The sequence below is a fragment of the Marmota monax genome, unplaced genomic scaffold, assembly GCF_021218885.2.
Source record: "Marmota monax isolate L192 unplaced genomic scaffold, Marmota_monax_Labrador192_F-V1.1 WCK01_AAM20220418_F8-fsc00068, whole genome shotgun sequence".
NCBI classification, from domain to species: Eukaryota; Metazoa; Chordata; class Mammalia; order Rodentia; family Sciuridae; genus Marmota; species Marmota monax.
Genome location: NW_026692352.1, coordinates 7,209,020 through 7,223,145, shown reverse-complemented (window position 1 = coordinate 7,223,145; position 14,126 = coordinate 7,209,020). Strand labels below are relative to the sequence as shown.

Genomic DNA, 14,126 nt, shown 5'->3' with positions numbered 1-14,126 from the left:
CATTTTTCTTAAAAAAAAAAAAAAAAAAAGTTAAAGCCACATCAATTTTACAGCAGCTCAATTCACAATAGCCAAGCTATGGAACCGACCTAGGTGTCCTTCAACAGATAAATGGAAAAAGAAAATGTGGTATATATGCTCAATGGAATATTACCCAGTCATAAAAAAAGAATGAAATTATGGCATTTACCAGTAAGTGGATGGAACTGGAGACTATCAGGCTAAGTGAAATAAGCCAATTCCCCAAAACTAAAGGCCAAATGTTCTCTCTGATATGTGGATGCTAACCCATAACAAGGGAGGGTAGGAAGGAGAGTAGAAGTTTATTAGATTAGACAAAGGAGAATGCCGGGAAGGGAGGAGGAGGAGATTAGGAAGGACATTAGAATTAACTGGACACAACTTTCCCAGCCTTGTATTTCAATATGTGATCAGGGTAACTCCACATCATGTACAACCACAAGAACGGGATCCCAATTAGAATAAGTTATACTCTCCTATGTATAATATGACAAAATACGCTGTACTGTCACATATAACTAAAAAGAATAAACAAAATTTTTAAAAAATTATCACCAAAAAAGAAAAAAGTTGAAAGAGTTGCCATTGGTGGGGGAGGGGAAGAGGGGAAGGAAGAGGCCCAGGTAGGAAAGAGGATAAATGGTGACAGAGCAGAGTAGGACAGCTACAATGGTGATGCTCTTCGTTAACTCAGACCAAAACAGGGAAGGGGAAGGCAGGGGTTGATCTTTCTACAAATCTTTCATTTTATAATTTAAAAAGTAAATGTGGGCTGGGGCTCAGTAGCAGAGTGTTTGCCTAGCATGTGTGAGGCACTGGATTCCATCCTTAGCACCACATAAAAATAAACAAATAAATAAAGGCATGCTGTCCATCTACAACTACAAAAAAAATGTTTTTAAAAAGTAAATGTAAAAAAATAAGCAAGCACAAAGTATGCAGCCACTGTGGAAAACAGTTTGGTCATTCCTCAAAAAGTTAAACATAATTGCCCTGTAATTCACTCCTAGGTGTGTGCTCAAAAGAAGCGAAAGCAGAGATTCACATGGACACACCCATGTTCACGGCAGCACTATGCACAAGAGCCGAAGGTGGAAGCAGGCCAGGAATCCAATGGACAAATGGAGAAACAAAATGTGATGTATTAAAAATGTGATGTATTTCTCTGTCACTCAGCCGTTAAGAGAAAGGAACCTTTGATATCTGCTATAACACAGATGGACCTTGAAAACATGGTGCTTTGTAGAAGATGCCAGACCCAGAGGGGCTAATACAGTACTCCACTTACACCAGGAACCTAGAATAGGGCAAGTTCACAGAGACAGAAAGCAGAACAGAGGTCCCCAGGGACTGGGGGAGGAGAAGGAGGAAGCTACTGTTCGATGTGTAAGAGTTTTCAATAGGGATGATAAAAAAGTTTCTGGTGTAGACAGTGGTGAATTCGTTGCATGCCACTGAACAGTGGGCGTACACACGATGAAAATGAGAAATGTTGTGTTGGGTTTATTTTACTATAAAACTGCTTATTAAAAAAATAAAAGCAAGCCAGGCATGGTGACACCCCAGCAGCCTCATCTATTTGGGAGGCTAAAGCAGGAGGACTGCTTAAGCCCAGGAGTTTGAGATCAACTTGGGCAACATGGCAAGACTCTGTCAAGAAGGGAAGGGACAGAGGGAGGGAGGGAGTGACGGAAAGAGGGAGGGAGAAATGGAGGAAGGAAACAATGATAAATACAAAATTTTTTAAAATCCCCAAACCCAAGAGCAAGGGCTGGCTAGGGTTGTGGCTCAGTGGTAGAGCGCTCGCCTCACATGTATGAAGCACTAGGTTCGATCCTCAGCACCACATAAAAATAAATAAATCAAATAAAGGTATCGTGTCCATCTACAACTAAAAAATATATATTAAAAACGAAACAGAACAAAAAACCCCAAGAGCAAGACCAGAGCCTTCTCTCCAGAAGGGCAGCATCAATGGTGGAGACTCAGTGGCCACCAGGGGGCAGGCTTTGCTTTCCTAAGATTACAAATGGAACCTGCCAGTGTTGTTCTGTTGGATTTGTTTTTACTGTTAGTTTTTTCCTTTTCCTCCCTTCTTCCTTTCCTTGGACTCTCCCTCCCTTCCCCTCTTCTGTTAGGAGACTGACACATGGGTCTGGGAGGAGGAACCAGGGACCGGCTCCCACCAATCTGGCTTGCCTGGTCTCTGGCCCCGACACTCCTGTCCAGGCCCACCCCAGTGCTGCAAAGGCCTGGACAGGTCACTCTGCTCCAAAGCCCTCTACAGCTCAGCAAACTTCTGTTCATGCACATTCTGTGTGAGGTCCTGTCCTGGGGACACAGAGTCTGGCACAGAGAAGGAAGAGGGGTCAGCAAAAATAGTATAGATGGACAGTCAGGTAGAGACATGGTGAGTGGACAGGAGAGGCCTCTGAGCAGGGCATCTGCCCAACCTCCACACTCAGGCTGGATCTCCGTTACCACATTCCCAGCAGAGGCGCCTAGGGAAGGTCCCACCACAACACCTTCGAGAAACCCACTGCTATGAAGGTGAGCATTGGCCCTGACCCCAGCTAACGCAGAACACCTGCCTGGGCCCCAGGCCCACCCCAGGTAGCCATGCCTTCCCTCCTGGGGTCCAGGCTTCTACCCTACCCAGCACAGCTCTAGCTGGCCATGCCCAGGCCCTGGGCTCTGAGCTCGCTGTGTGCCCACCCATGGAAGTGGCCACCCAAGCCTGCTCTCGGCTGGCACCTACTTGGCATAGGCCTTCTCCACCAGAGCGCACCAGAACTCATTGCGGGAATTGGAGTGGCAGTAGATGAGCTGGTTGTTGACTGTGGGCAGCCGGTCATCAATGACCACGTCCACCCACTCCCCAAAGCGCCAGAAGTGGAAATGGAAGATGCCGGCGTAGGCGTCGGGCTTCTCAGGGTCCCACTCCTGCTCCTTCCAGTCTGGGATGACCTGGGTGGAGACACGATGGGGCGCATTGAGGGAACACCCGGCTCCAGGGGAACGGGGGTGTGTGCCTCCCAGGATGGGGAGGAGTCCTGCGCTGCGCCCGTCAGCGCCACGAACCCAGTGGGACTCGGTAAGACCCCGGCACAGCCCCCGCACCTGCGGGCTCCTCCAACTCGGCCACGCGGCTCCGATCGGCTCCCGCTCCCTCCCGCCCGCCTCCTCCGTCTCCCGCCACATCTGCTCCAGCCTGAGTGGAATCTGGCAGCCACACTGGCCTCTTCACTCCGCAGGTCTCCATCAGGGCCAGCTGCTCAGGCGCTGCCTCCTCCCATCCCACCCTGCCCCAAGCCCCATCACCTCGTCCTGAGGACACTGTACCAGCATCTGCAGCCACACCTGCCTCCCCCCCTACACACACACCAGCACCCCTGACTTGATTGTGTCACTTCCTGAATGGACTCTGCCCCCATCCCTTCAGCCTCGTTTTTCTGCTCCCACCACTGCCCCAGCCCTGGGTGCTCTAGTCTCTGGGCAGGAGCCCTACACCTGCTCCTCTTCTGCTTCTTCACCCCGCTGACCTCCATTCATCCTTCAGTTCCATCCTCCTCCTCTAGGAAGCCCTCCCTGGCTCCAGGCAAGGTCAGGACCCATCCATCAGACCCATGGCTGTGCCACTTTTTCTTAGATACTTACAGTTACTGAGCTAAATACATTAAATGCCTGAGTGACTTTGTATTCAGTGACTGACACTAGGAACAGCAGTCCTCTGAGGGCAAGGCCATGCTGTTCTTGGTCACTGCATATACCCAGCACCTGGCCAGGGCCGGGTCCAGAGAGTGACCTGAATATACTTGTGTGTTGACTGAAGCAAAAATCCAGACGTTGATTTAGACTCAGAAATTAATCTATTATTTACCAGGCCTTGTGCTGAGACCACCATAGTCCCTCAATTTAATTCTCACAATAACCTTATGGGTGGCCTACGATTATCCATCCCTACTTGACAGATGAGAGAACTGAGGCTCAGAGAGGGCAAGTAACTTGTCTATGACCACATAGTCAGAAAAAACACGCGTTCTTTGTAAGCACACAGATCTGGTTTGAAGCCAGGATTCAAACATGGGTCTATTTATAAAGAATGAGTCCTTCATCAGTGTGGACTACTCTGTGCCCAGCACTTGCTGAACAGAGGAACCAGACATGGTCCCTGCCCTCAAAAGTCCTCCAGTCTGGTAGGAGAGGCAGGCGTACAGGCCACAAGCCAAGCTAACATGGGTATATGCAGGGCCCCAGCGGGGAGGCGGGCATCTGAGAGCCAGCAGAGGATGTCCCCCAAGCACACAAGGGCAGACAGAGGTAACCTGGGCAGCAAGAGGTGGGCAGGGAAGGGCAACTTCTCATCCCTCCAAGTCAGGAGGAGGGGCTGGCCAGCCAGGTGTGGCTGAGCCCACCCAGACCCTAAGCAGATCCTTCTAGAAGAAAATCATGCCCAAGTATCCGGGCACCCAGGCATGCGGGCTGAGCTGGACCCCCACCAGGAGCCCCACATGCTGAGGCCCTGCCCGCCCACAGGCTGCGGTCACCCCACCCCCTGCACTCATTAAGGACGCCTTTGTTTACAGGCCTCTTCCATCAGCAGGGAGACTGGCAAAGGGAAATGCTCCCTAGCGGCACATCTGAGACCACGAAAATGAAAATGCTAACTCTGGCAGAGGCACTCGAGCCACTAATGGAGCCCTGCTAGGGGCCCGGCGGGCAGGCTGGTCACTGTTTCCAGAACTGCCTTGGCCTCACAGCCAGCCTGGCCGCAGGGCTCCGGGAAGCTTCTTGCAGAGGCTGCCCTGGGCACAGTCGAGGGAAGCAGGATCACACCCAGCCAGGAAGCCTGGCCCAAGACGGCTGCGGCCTTTCCCCACTCCTCACCTCTCTTTCCAGGCAACTCTGTCCTTTTAAAGTAAACCCCCCCAGGCCTCTGCCCCTCCCCTCGTTCTGTCTCCCCATTTTGCTTTCAAAACTGAAAGCTGTATCAAAAAGAAGCCAAGCTAAGCACTGTGGCATACCCTGCTGCCCCAGCTACTCGGAGGCTGAGGCTAGAGGTTTACTTGAACCCAGAGGCTTAGTGCCAGAGACTGGGTGACATGGGAAGGCCCTGTCTCTGGAAAATGGGGGAGATACATGCAGGCTGGGGTGATCATCTCTACAGCACAAGTAGGAAGCTCTGAGCTGAGAACACAAGCCTGGCCTACCTCTCCACTGCACCCGCCTCCCTCCAGTGGCCCTGCTCTGGATGCTCTGGACTGTGTGGGGAGGGAGGAGGAGGCCTTCCCGGGTGCAGGGAGGTATGCTGGGACCTGGAAGAATCACTAGCTAAACTTAGGGCTTGGCCCTGAGCCCTCTGTGGCTCAAGAAGCACTTAATGAGGTTCCAGGGCCTGGGGATCATGAGTCATGAATTCCTGGGGGCCTTGACTTCCCCTCCTGTATCACAGCCAGTGGACCTGGTGTGGGGTGAGCCCCAGCCAGCCTTCCACTATGAGCTCACCCCTCTGCTGCCAGGAGGACACTGAGTGGGAGAAACTAAACAATTCCACCTTCCTATCCCATAGCCACCATGTCCAAATTCAAGGAAGCCACCCAAGACTCCTGGGACCTGTCAGATGATTCAGGAAGCAGCCTGAGGAGGTTCCCATTGGCCACAAATGGGCCACCAGAGCATCAATAAGGATAGCAGCTGCAGCAGAGTACACAAATCTGTTTAAGTTATCAGACCACATGATACAAAACAAATAATTAGTCATTTTGGAGGAGAGTAGGGAATTAATTCATTTTTTTGAAACTGAAAAATCAGATCAAGCGTTGATCCAGCCTTTGCTCACACTGTGCCAGAGGTGAACCAAGGAGATGAAGGGAAATCCCCAGCTGGAAAAGAATTCCAGCTAAGAAATGAGGAGTAAGTGACAATACTGGACCACCACCTTCTATTACCATAGGAGAGTTAGTGGATTTAGGCAATGGTCAACACCAGCTCCTCACACCATAAAAGAGATAAACAGACATTTCATGCCCCCCCGCCACCGCCCAGGGAAGGACACGGCATCTCCTGCAGACCAGTCATGCCACAAAACATTTGCACCTCAATTTCCTCAAGCTTCTAGGGCTAAGTCCTAAATACAGGAATGCAGGGGACAGGGCACATGTTAAACAACACCAGGAAGACAGTCACCAACACCCAGACTGGGAATCCCACAGGGCAGATGACTTTTGTTTCTTCAATAAATAAATCACAAGGAAAGGTAAAAAGATGAAAGAGAAACAACCAATTGCCAATACGGACTTTGGTTTTGATCTCATTCAAATAAAGTGTAAGATGTCTACGTGTTTGCAGCCTGAACTGGGAACTACAATACTTTGGGGGCATTTGGTGATATACATTGAGCATCCCTACTCCTAGAGCTTGGATCTAGAATGTCCCCCAAAGGCTTATGTGTTAAATGCTTGTATCCCAGTATGGCCCTATCAGGAGGTAGTAGAAACTCCCAGAGGTAACACTATGTGGGAAGTTTTAGGTCACAGAGGGATGTGCCCTTGGGATGGTGGGACCTGGGTCTCCTGTGTGGCTTTCAGATCCCAGCCATGAGGCCGACTGTCCTGCTACATCACACATTCCTACCATGATCTGCTGCCTCTCCACCAAAGGTCTTCAGGCAATGGATCTGCTCAATCATGAGTGAACTGCAACCTCTAAAACCACGAGCCAAAATTAACCTTTTCCTCATTATAAATTGATTCATCTTGGGTATTTGTTAAAGTAACAGAAAACTAACACAACTGAAACTTTCTGAGCACTGACATGATGTTTGGGATTTTGGAGCATTTTGGATCTGGGATTTTTCAGATAAGGGATGCTTCCCTGATAAAGGATATACAAATATTCCATAATCAGAAGAACTCTGAAATCCGAAACAGTTTTGGTCCTGAGCATCTTGGATAAGGGATACTCCACCTACATTAAGGAGTTACTTTAAAATGTTTCCGTTGTATATGGGTATTGTGGTTATGATTTTTGAAATGAGTGCTTCTTTTCCAGAGCTGTATCCAGAAACATTCACAGATGAAATGATCTGCTGTCTGGGGGCAGGGGTAGTAGAAGCAGTAAGATTGGCATGAGCTGCTGGCTGCTGGAGTTCTCTGTGCTTGTGGTCTCTGTGTTTGACATTCCCTGTCATCAGGGACACTACAGCCTGGCCTGGCAGCAGGAGCCCTGTGGGTGGTTCAGCTGATCCTCTCAACTCTGTCCCTCAACATGCCCTCCTGTGGGCTTCTCAGAAATCTTCCATGACCACCAAACACCACGATGCCTCCTGCCATCTCCCCCGTGTGTGTGTGTGTGTGTGTGTGTGTGTGTGATCTGCCTGCACCCCTTCCCTGGGCTCTCAGGTGCTAGCCCCCCCTCCTGGCTCCCCAGCACAGCTTCCTTTCCCCACCCACTGGGAGGAGTTCCTCAGACCCCCCTGCCACACCCAGCACAGGGCCTGGACCGGCTCCAAAGCTGGTTGGAGTCCTTCTGGCAGGAAAATCCCCAGCTCTGGTCACTGGTGAGGCCCCTGACAAGCTGGTGATGCCCCTGACCAGCTGGTGACCCTGTACACACAACCTCATCTCAGAGACTTAAGTTTGGACTGGGCCACATCTCTGAGCCTCAGTTTCCTCATCTACTTACCCTACCCCCAGGACCATCACAAGAACTCAAACAGAAGGCCTTGGAGGTGCACCACATGCTTTGGAGGGCTGTGCACACCTGGATGGGGCTGTTGGCTATGGAGTACCTCCGTGGGCACTCAAGGCTGCAAACCTCAGGGCAGGGGGGAGCTGCAGCCACCGGGTGGCCTCCTTCCCAAGAGGAGAAAGGGAAACTCAGCACCACCGGCTGTGGGGTAACTTGGGGCTGACCTGGCTGGTGGCAGGGACTGGGTAGGGTTTGAAGCCTCCCTCACCTGCCCGGGGGCGTGGCCTCTTGCAGCACACACCCCAAATCTCAGGGCTGTGATGGGCACCTCAGCGCCCCTAGTGCCCCACCCAGCTCCTGGGCTTTGTCCTGGGAACCTCCCACCAGGTTCAAGCAGCCTCAGGTCATGGGACAGAGAACAGGAGTCAGGAGCCCAGGGAGGGCAGTACTGCTCAGGAGCTGTGGGTATGTGACTGTGCGGATGTAGGGGCGTGGGAGAAAGCTTTCCAGATGTCTACCTGGGACCCCAGGCCCAGCTCACAGCGTTTCTGAGCCACACAGTGGCTGTGGCAAGAAGGGCTGCTGCTCCCTGTGTCACCCAAGTTGGGTAAGATGAGCCACAGGCCTTTTGGAATCCTCAGACCTAGCAGGTTCCTGGTGCTGGGCATCTGAGATTCCTCAGTTCCCAGCTTCTGGATTCAAGAATCTGAAATTCCTTAAGTTTCAGATACTCTAACTGGAGGAGCCAGGAAGGCTGCGTGCCATCCCCGCCTCCTTAGGAGGGCAGAATCCTGCTGCCCAGAGATCAGGACAGCTGGAACCAAGACCTGCTCATCCCAGGCCTGCCTCTCTGCTACCTGCTGGATGGCCTCAGGCAACTTTTCCCCCTCTCTGAACCTGGAGCTTCTGTTCAGCAGTCAGGTTCTCCTAACCCTCCTCAGAATAATTTGAAGTGAGGCCGCGCTTCTACAGTCACTGGGACAGAAAAAGGCAAACCCAGAAAGGGTGGCCAGGTGCCAATTCTGTCGCGCTTGACTGACATTCAACCTTGTCATCAGACTGAGTCACCAGAGGAGGAAGCCACTCAGAGAGGCTGCCCAGGGTTACCCAATGGGACAGTGCATAGCAAGGCAGGGGCCCTCACCACTTACCATGCTGCCTCTCTGGGAAGAGGCTCAGGAAGTGTCAGGTCTCCCCACCCTACGGTTTCTCGTGGTTTCCATGGAGAGGGGTTATTTCCCCCTGCCTGAGAACAGAGCCAGGTGCTACCTCTTCCCATGGAGGGAGGGCTACATTTTTGACTCTCAGAGGTGTTTCCAGGAGTGGCCAGGAGGCAGGCTTGGGAGGGCAGAGACTCCTGGAAGATGGGGGAGGGGGATTCTTCGAATGATATCAGGGGGATGTGTGGGGGCAGGAAATGGGGAGGCCGAGGTGGAGGAGAAAAGGGGCTACGAGACCAGCTCGGGGAGCATTTTGAAGCAGGGTCATTCCCAAGCAAAACCACAATGCAGCCTCTGACCCCCATCTCAGGAAAGGGGCAGAGGGACACATTTTCCCAGCCCATTGCAGGTGACAGTGACACAGGGTCAAAGGTCCACAGGGCCATGGCCTGGTACTCCACCTTGAACTCCTGACCCTGGTCCAGCCCCTCCAATCCCTCCATGACCTGCGCAGGAAGCCTTCTCCTCTGAGTCTCAGTTGTCTCTGTTCAAAATGAGCAAGAGGTAAGGACAGAGGAGGTAAGGGCAGAGCTGTGAAGAAGGATCAACAGGACACCAAGACTATGTGGCCTTGCAGCTGCACTGATACCAACATCAGTCATATCTGGTCACTAGTCTAACAATCTCAAAAGGGTAGGGCAGAGAGGCGCCTCACAGAAAAAGCCAGGCTGTTCCCTCTGGAAAGCCTGGGGCCAGGACTGGGTCAGAGACTGACAGAAGATCCAGGGCTGGTAACTCTGAGGCCATCCAGCAGGAAGCAGAGAGGACTGACCCTGCCCCACAACCTGGCCATCCAGTACTCCATCCACCCGTGCCCAGCGCCCTGTGGGTAGGGAGACTGGAGACAGCATGGCCTCAGCATGGCTCCCTCTACCCCACACAGGCTGGCTAAGCTGCTGGAGGGGCGCCAGGAGGCCCAGTAAACCCAGGCCTGACGGAGGCCTGGCCGGTCACCTGACTGCTGGCAGGAGCGGGGTAGACACTTTGGGAGAGGCTCATGGAGGGTTGCCCAGGGTTGGGAGGGCACTAGACAGGACTGGGAGAGAGGCGGCAGAGCTCCTGAGGGGCAGCGGTGCTCACGGTGAGACGCACACCACCAAGGCAGGACACACGGCTTTTATTGGGCACGCACAGCGGGCACAGCAGAGGCACTCAGGACCCCACAGGAAGACGGGATGGGACAGAGTGGGGAAGAGCAGTCTGGGGGGTCCAGAGAGGAGAGGGCAAGCAAAGAGGCAGAAAGGGGGAACTGCCCCGGGGTCTGACCTCCTCCCATCCCACAGTTAGCAGAGAATAAGGCAGCAATGCCTATAGGCAAGGCCAGCACTTCTCCAAACATGTCCCAGAACAGACCCCAGAGACACAGTTTCACAGGACCAGAGCTCACCACAGCCCATCTCTCACTATAGAATCCTGACTCCAACACCACCTTCCACATCTCTGAGAGGGAGCCTGCCCCCACCAGCCCCAACACTGGGGATGGTTCTGACCCTCTAGGTCTCAGTACATCTCTTCCCAGGTCCAAGTGCCCTGATGGACCTTTCAAAGGATGTCTCTGGCCAGGGCCAAACAAAGCCAGCCTTGCGACAAGGTGTTGGGGGCACTTGTGGAGGTGCTCGGGTCTGAATCCAGGCAGCAGGTCAGGCCCCTCTAAATGGGGGCTTTGGGCCTGTACAATGGGAAGCAGAATGAGGCTAGAGCTGGAACTGAATCTGCCAGTAACTGTGCCTCATTTTCCCCATCTGGTGAATGGATGCCCCCAGTGACCTCCAAGGCCAGTGTTCTCCATCACATTGCTGTCACCTCCAGCCCACTTGAGATTATAAGCCATTGTAACTATCCCCATAGGCTTTACCCACCCCTCCCCTAGCTCCCCTAAAGCAGCCCAGGAAATGCCAAAGCTGTTCCAGTCGAAGGAAATGCCTGCTTCTCTCTGTCCAGTGAGCTGGCGAGGCCTGCTTCCCCAAGGGGACATGCCATCTCTAGCTCCAGGGCCCTGGATCCCTCTATCCAGCCTCTCCCCAGGTAGAAGGAAACCCTTTACTAAACTGCTCCCACTTCACTGTATGAATCTCAAAGACTCCCAGCTCAGGAAGCCCCCAACGGGGCTCAACCCAAGTCATGTCAATCAACCCCTTGCCAAGAGCCACCCTTGAACCAGCAGCAATTTTTCAATGGATAACCTAAAATTAGACGTGTCCACAGGGCAGGAATAGACCCTAGTGTGCACTGTGTGAGCCCCGCATGCTGTCTTGATGGATGTGTGCATGCAGGTAGACAGATCTGTATGACTGTATGTAGCTCCCCTTCACTTCTCCACTACAGCCAGCACTGGGTGACAAACCCCAAGCCACTCCCACCACCCAAATCAGCCCTGCAGCAACCCTGCCCCATGTCCTGAGGGTCCTGAGGCATCCTGGGACCACACTGGGTCATTGCAGAAGCAGCACCTTCCCGAGTCCTCAGGCTGGGTGTTCACCTCCTGACAAGGGTGGCCGAGGGTGCGCGGAGAGCAGAAGCCTTCTTCCTGGATTCCCCGAGGAGGTTGCTCCTGTCATCTCCATGTCCCCGTCTCTGGAGGAAGCCAGATGGCTGGTTGTTTGAATCTCTGTCTCTCTTGGTCTTTGACTGTCTCACTCCCTCACAATGAAGCAGAGAAGGCAGGTGCCTATAGCTTCTCCATCTGCCACATGAGCCCCTACCAGGTCTCTATCATCTACAGGGGGTGGCATCGGTGCTCAGTGAAGCTTCTAGACTACAGAGCCGTGGGATCTTTCCGGGAGCCGGAGCTCTGACATCAGGGAAAAGGAGAGGAGGAGAGGAGGACATGGACTCAGGGGACCTCTGGCCACGCAGAATCCAGGCTGAGCAGCTAGAAGAATGTCCTCCCAAAACACAGGTGTGGGGAAGGGAGGTCCAGGCAGGAAGAGGGTGGGGGCAGATGGGGCAGAGGGCAGCCCCCTCAGAGCTGGCTGAACACCACGGAGGCCTTGAGGTCAGCAGGCTCCAGCCCTTCACCAAAGGTGATGAGGAAGTACATGACCTTGCGGATCTTGGCCAAATCCGACAGGCGCTCCCCGAACTCCAGGGCATCGGCCTCGTTACAATCCATGGCGTCCGAGTCCTCCTTGCGCCAGAAGATGGCAGCGGGGTCCAGCAGCTGGCGCGTCATGAGGTTGGTGAGGTCGGGCGTCCAGTTCTGCGAGGTGCCGGTGATGGTGACCTTGCCGGGCTTGTCCAGCGCCACGTTCCAGCGCTCGAACTGCAGCCTCTGCTGCTGGGTGAAGTCCAGGCGGTACACGGACTCCGCCGGCCGCAGCAGCTTCTCGCCGTCCTGCCGCTTCTCCCCACGCTGCTTCAGGCTCTCCACGCGCAGCCGCATCTGCTTGGTCAGGTCCTTGTCCAGGACCAGCGGCATGTCCAGCTGCTGCTTCTGCGGCCCGTCCTCCGCCATGGCCCAAGTGCTGCTGTTGCTGCTGCTGCTGCTGCCACTGCTCCCGCCAATGTCAAAGAGCCAAATGGGCTGGGGCCTCAGTGCGGAGAGAAGAGGCCACCTAGAGGCCCCGCCTCCCCTTATGCCCTCCCTCCTCTCCTCTCCTCCGCTCCAGGTCACTGGCCCTTCCAGACCCCACCCAGTTCCAAAACAGGGTGGGATGAGAAGTGGGAGTCCACCTGCCTCCTCTCCACTCCTGGAAGTGATAATACAGGTGCTGCAGGCAGGCAGGCAGGAGGGTGCTGGGCTCCCCGGGGACAAGGACGCTGATGTCAACTGCTGTGGAAACCACCTTGACTACATGGATGGGCTGGGAGCTGCTTGTTTGTGAATAAGGGAGTGCTCTGCACGGCAATGCGGGAGGAGTGGAGCACTGGCTGGAGGCTCGGAGGAGAGGCTGGAAGACCCCTATGGGGGGCAAGAACAGGACCAGACAGGTGCACCCGATGGAGATCTGGAGTCACCCAAGCCAACATCCCAGGTTCCCCTGCCCCTCACTCACCCACATCCAACCACCAAGGCTGGTACATTCTACTTCCTAAATGTCAGGGAGTCTTCCCCTACATTCCCACTGCCAGGACCCCCACCCTGCCACCATCATGTCCCACCCAGATGCCTGGTTCTCAAATTCCAGTGTGCATCAGAATTACTTGTAGGACTTGGAAACGGACTGTCAGCCTCCACTCCCAGAAATTTTGATTTAATCCATGTTGGATGTGGATTTGCATTCCCAACCACCTCCCAGGCTGCTGGCCCAGGAACCAAGCTTTGAGAATCACTGACCAGCTGATTCTGACCTGGCCCTTCCTCCACCCTGTGCCATGGCAACCACATGACCACAGTTCTCTTCTACCAAAGTCCTATCACGTATTCCCCCTGTTACCCCAGGAGACTTGAGGGCAAGGAAGAATCACAAACATCTATATCTCCAGCATCCAACAGGAAGCAGAAGCTCTGTTATCAAAAGTGGGCAAGGGGGCTGAGGTGGTGGCTCAGTGGTAGAACGCTGCCTCGCATGTGTGAGGCACTGGGTTTGATCCTCAGTACCGGATAGAATAAATAAGATAAAATATTGTGTCCATCTACAACTAAAAAAAAAAAAAGAAAGGCAGGGTGTGGCTTAGTGGTGGAGGAAGGCCTTGGGTTTGAGTTTAGAATATACACACATACCCCCCCACACACAAGAGGACACCTGAAAGAACTGGGGTATGTGAGCATAGTTGAGGTGGGGATGGGGCAGAGGGGTGGGCTACCACCATGATATGCAAAGGAAAGAGGAAAGAGGCCCAGGGCCAAGTGTAACAACAGAAAAAAAATCTGAAGGATCTCGTGGACCACAAGCAGAGTCAGTTGCTGGATGAATACGTTAATCAGTGATATCTTGAGCTACATGAATGGCATGCGGGTACCAAAGGAGACGGTACCTGGTTCTGTAGAGTGGGAGTTCAGTGCCAGATCAGAACCTTTGACCTTATAGCTGGAGGGGCGGGGGCGGGGGCACAACTTGGCTGATGAACTGACACCAGGCAGCTTCTCCTTCCTCCATGGGAAGGACAAGAGGATGCAGGCAGGTGGGAGAGCCCAGGGCACTGGCTGAGGCCTGAATGAGGTCAGGTCAGCAATGTGCTGTGGCTGGAAGTTGAGGCCAGAGAGACCCAGCCTTGACTGCAGACCACCTAGAGCTGTCCCAGGCTGTGGCTGTG

At 53.6% G+C, this 14,126-nt stretch overlaps 2 protein-coding genes across 3 annotated transcripts in view; both read right to left on the bottom strand.

Annotated features, from left to right (window-relative positions):
• Positions 1-14,126, bottom strand: part of Capn5 (calpain 5) — a 55,177-nt gene that overhangs the window by 12,600 nt on the left and 28,451 nt on the right. The window contains exon 4 of one of the 2 annotated variants that reach the window (XM_046442039.1): positions 2,780-2,988. The exons of the other annotated variant lie outside the window; for it this stretch is intronic. Within the exon in view, the coding sequence (XP_046297995.1) occupies positions 2,780-2,988 (209 nt within the window). The remainder of the gene's footprint in view (positions 1-2,779; positions 2,989-14,126) is intronic. 2 annotated transcript variants of the gene reach the window in all.
• Positions 10,825-12,996, bottom strand: Omp (olfactory marker protein). Its single transcript, XM_046442041.2, has one exon. It carries the CDS (start codon positions 12,382-12,384, stop codon positions 11,893-11,895), a length of 492 nt encoding a protein of 163 aa, XP_046297997.1. The 5' UTR covers positions 12,385-12,996; the 3' UTR covers positions 10,825-11,892.

Excerpts from the sequence above, each read along its gene's own strand:
- Omp (XM_046442041.2), bottom strand. The coding sequence starts at position 12,384 with ATGGCGGAGGACGGGCCGCAGAAGCAGCAGCTGGACATGCCGCTGGTC.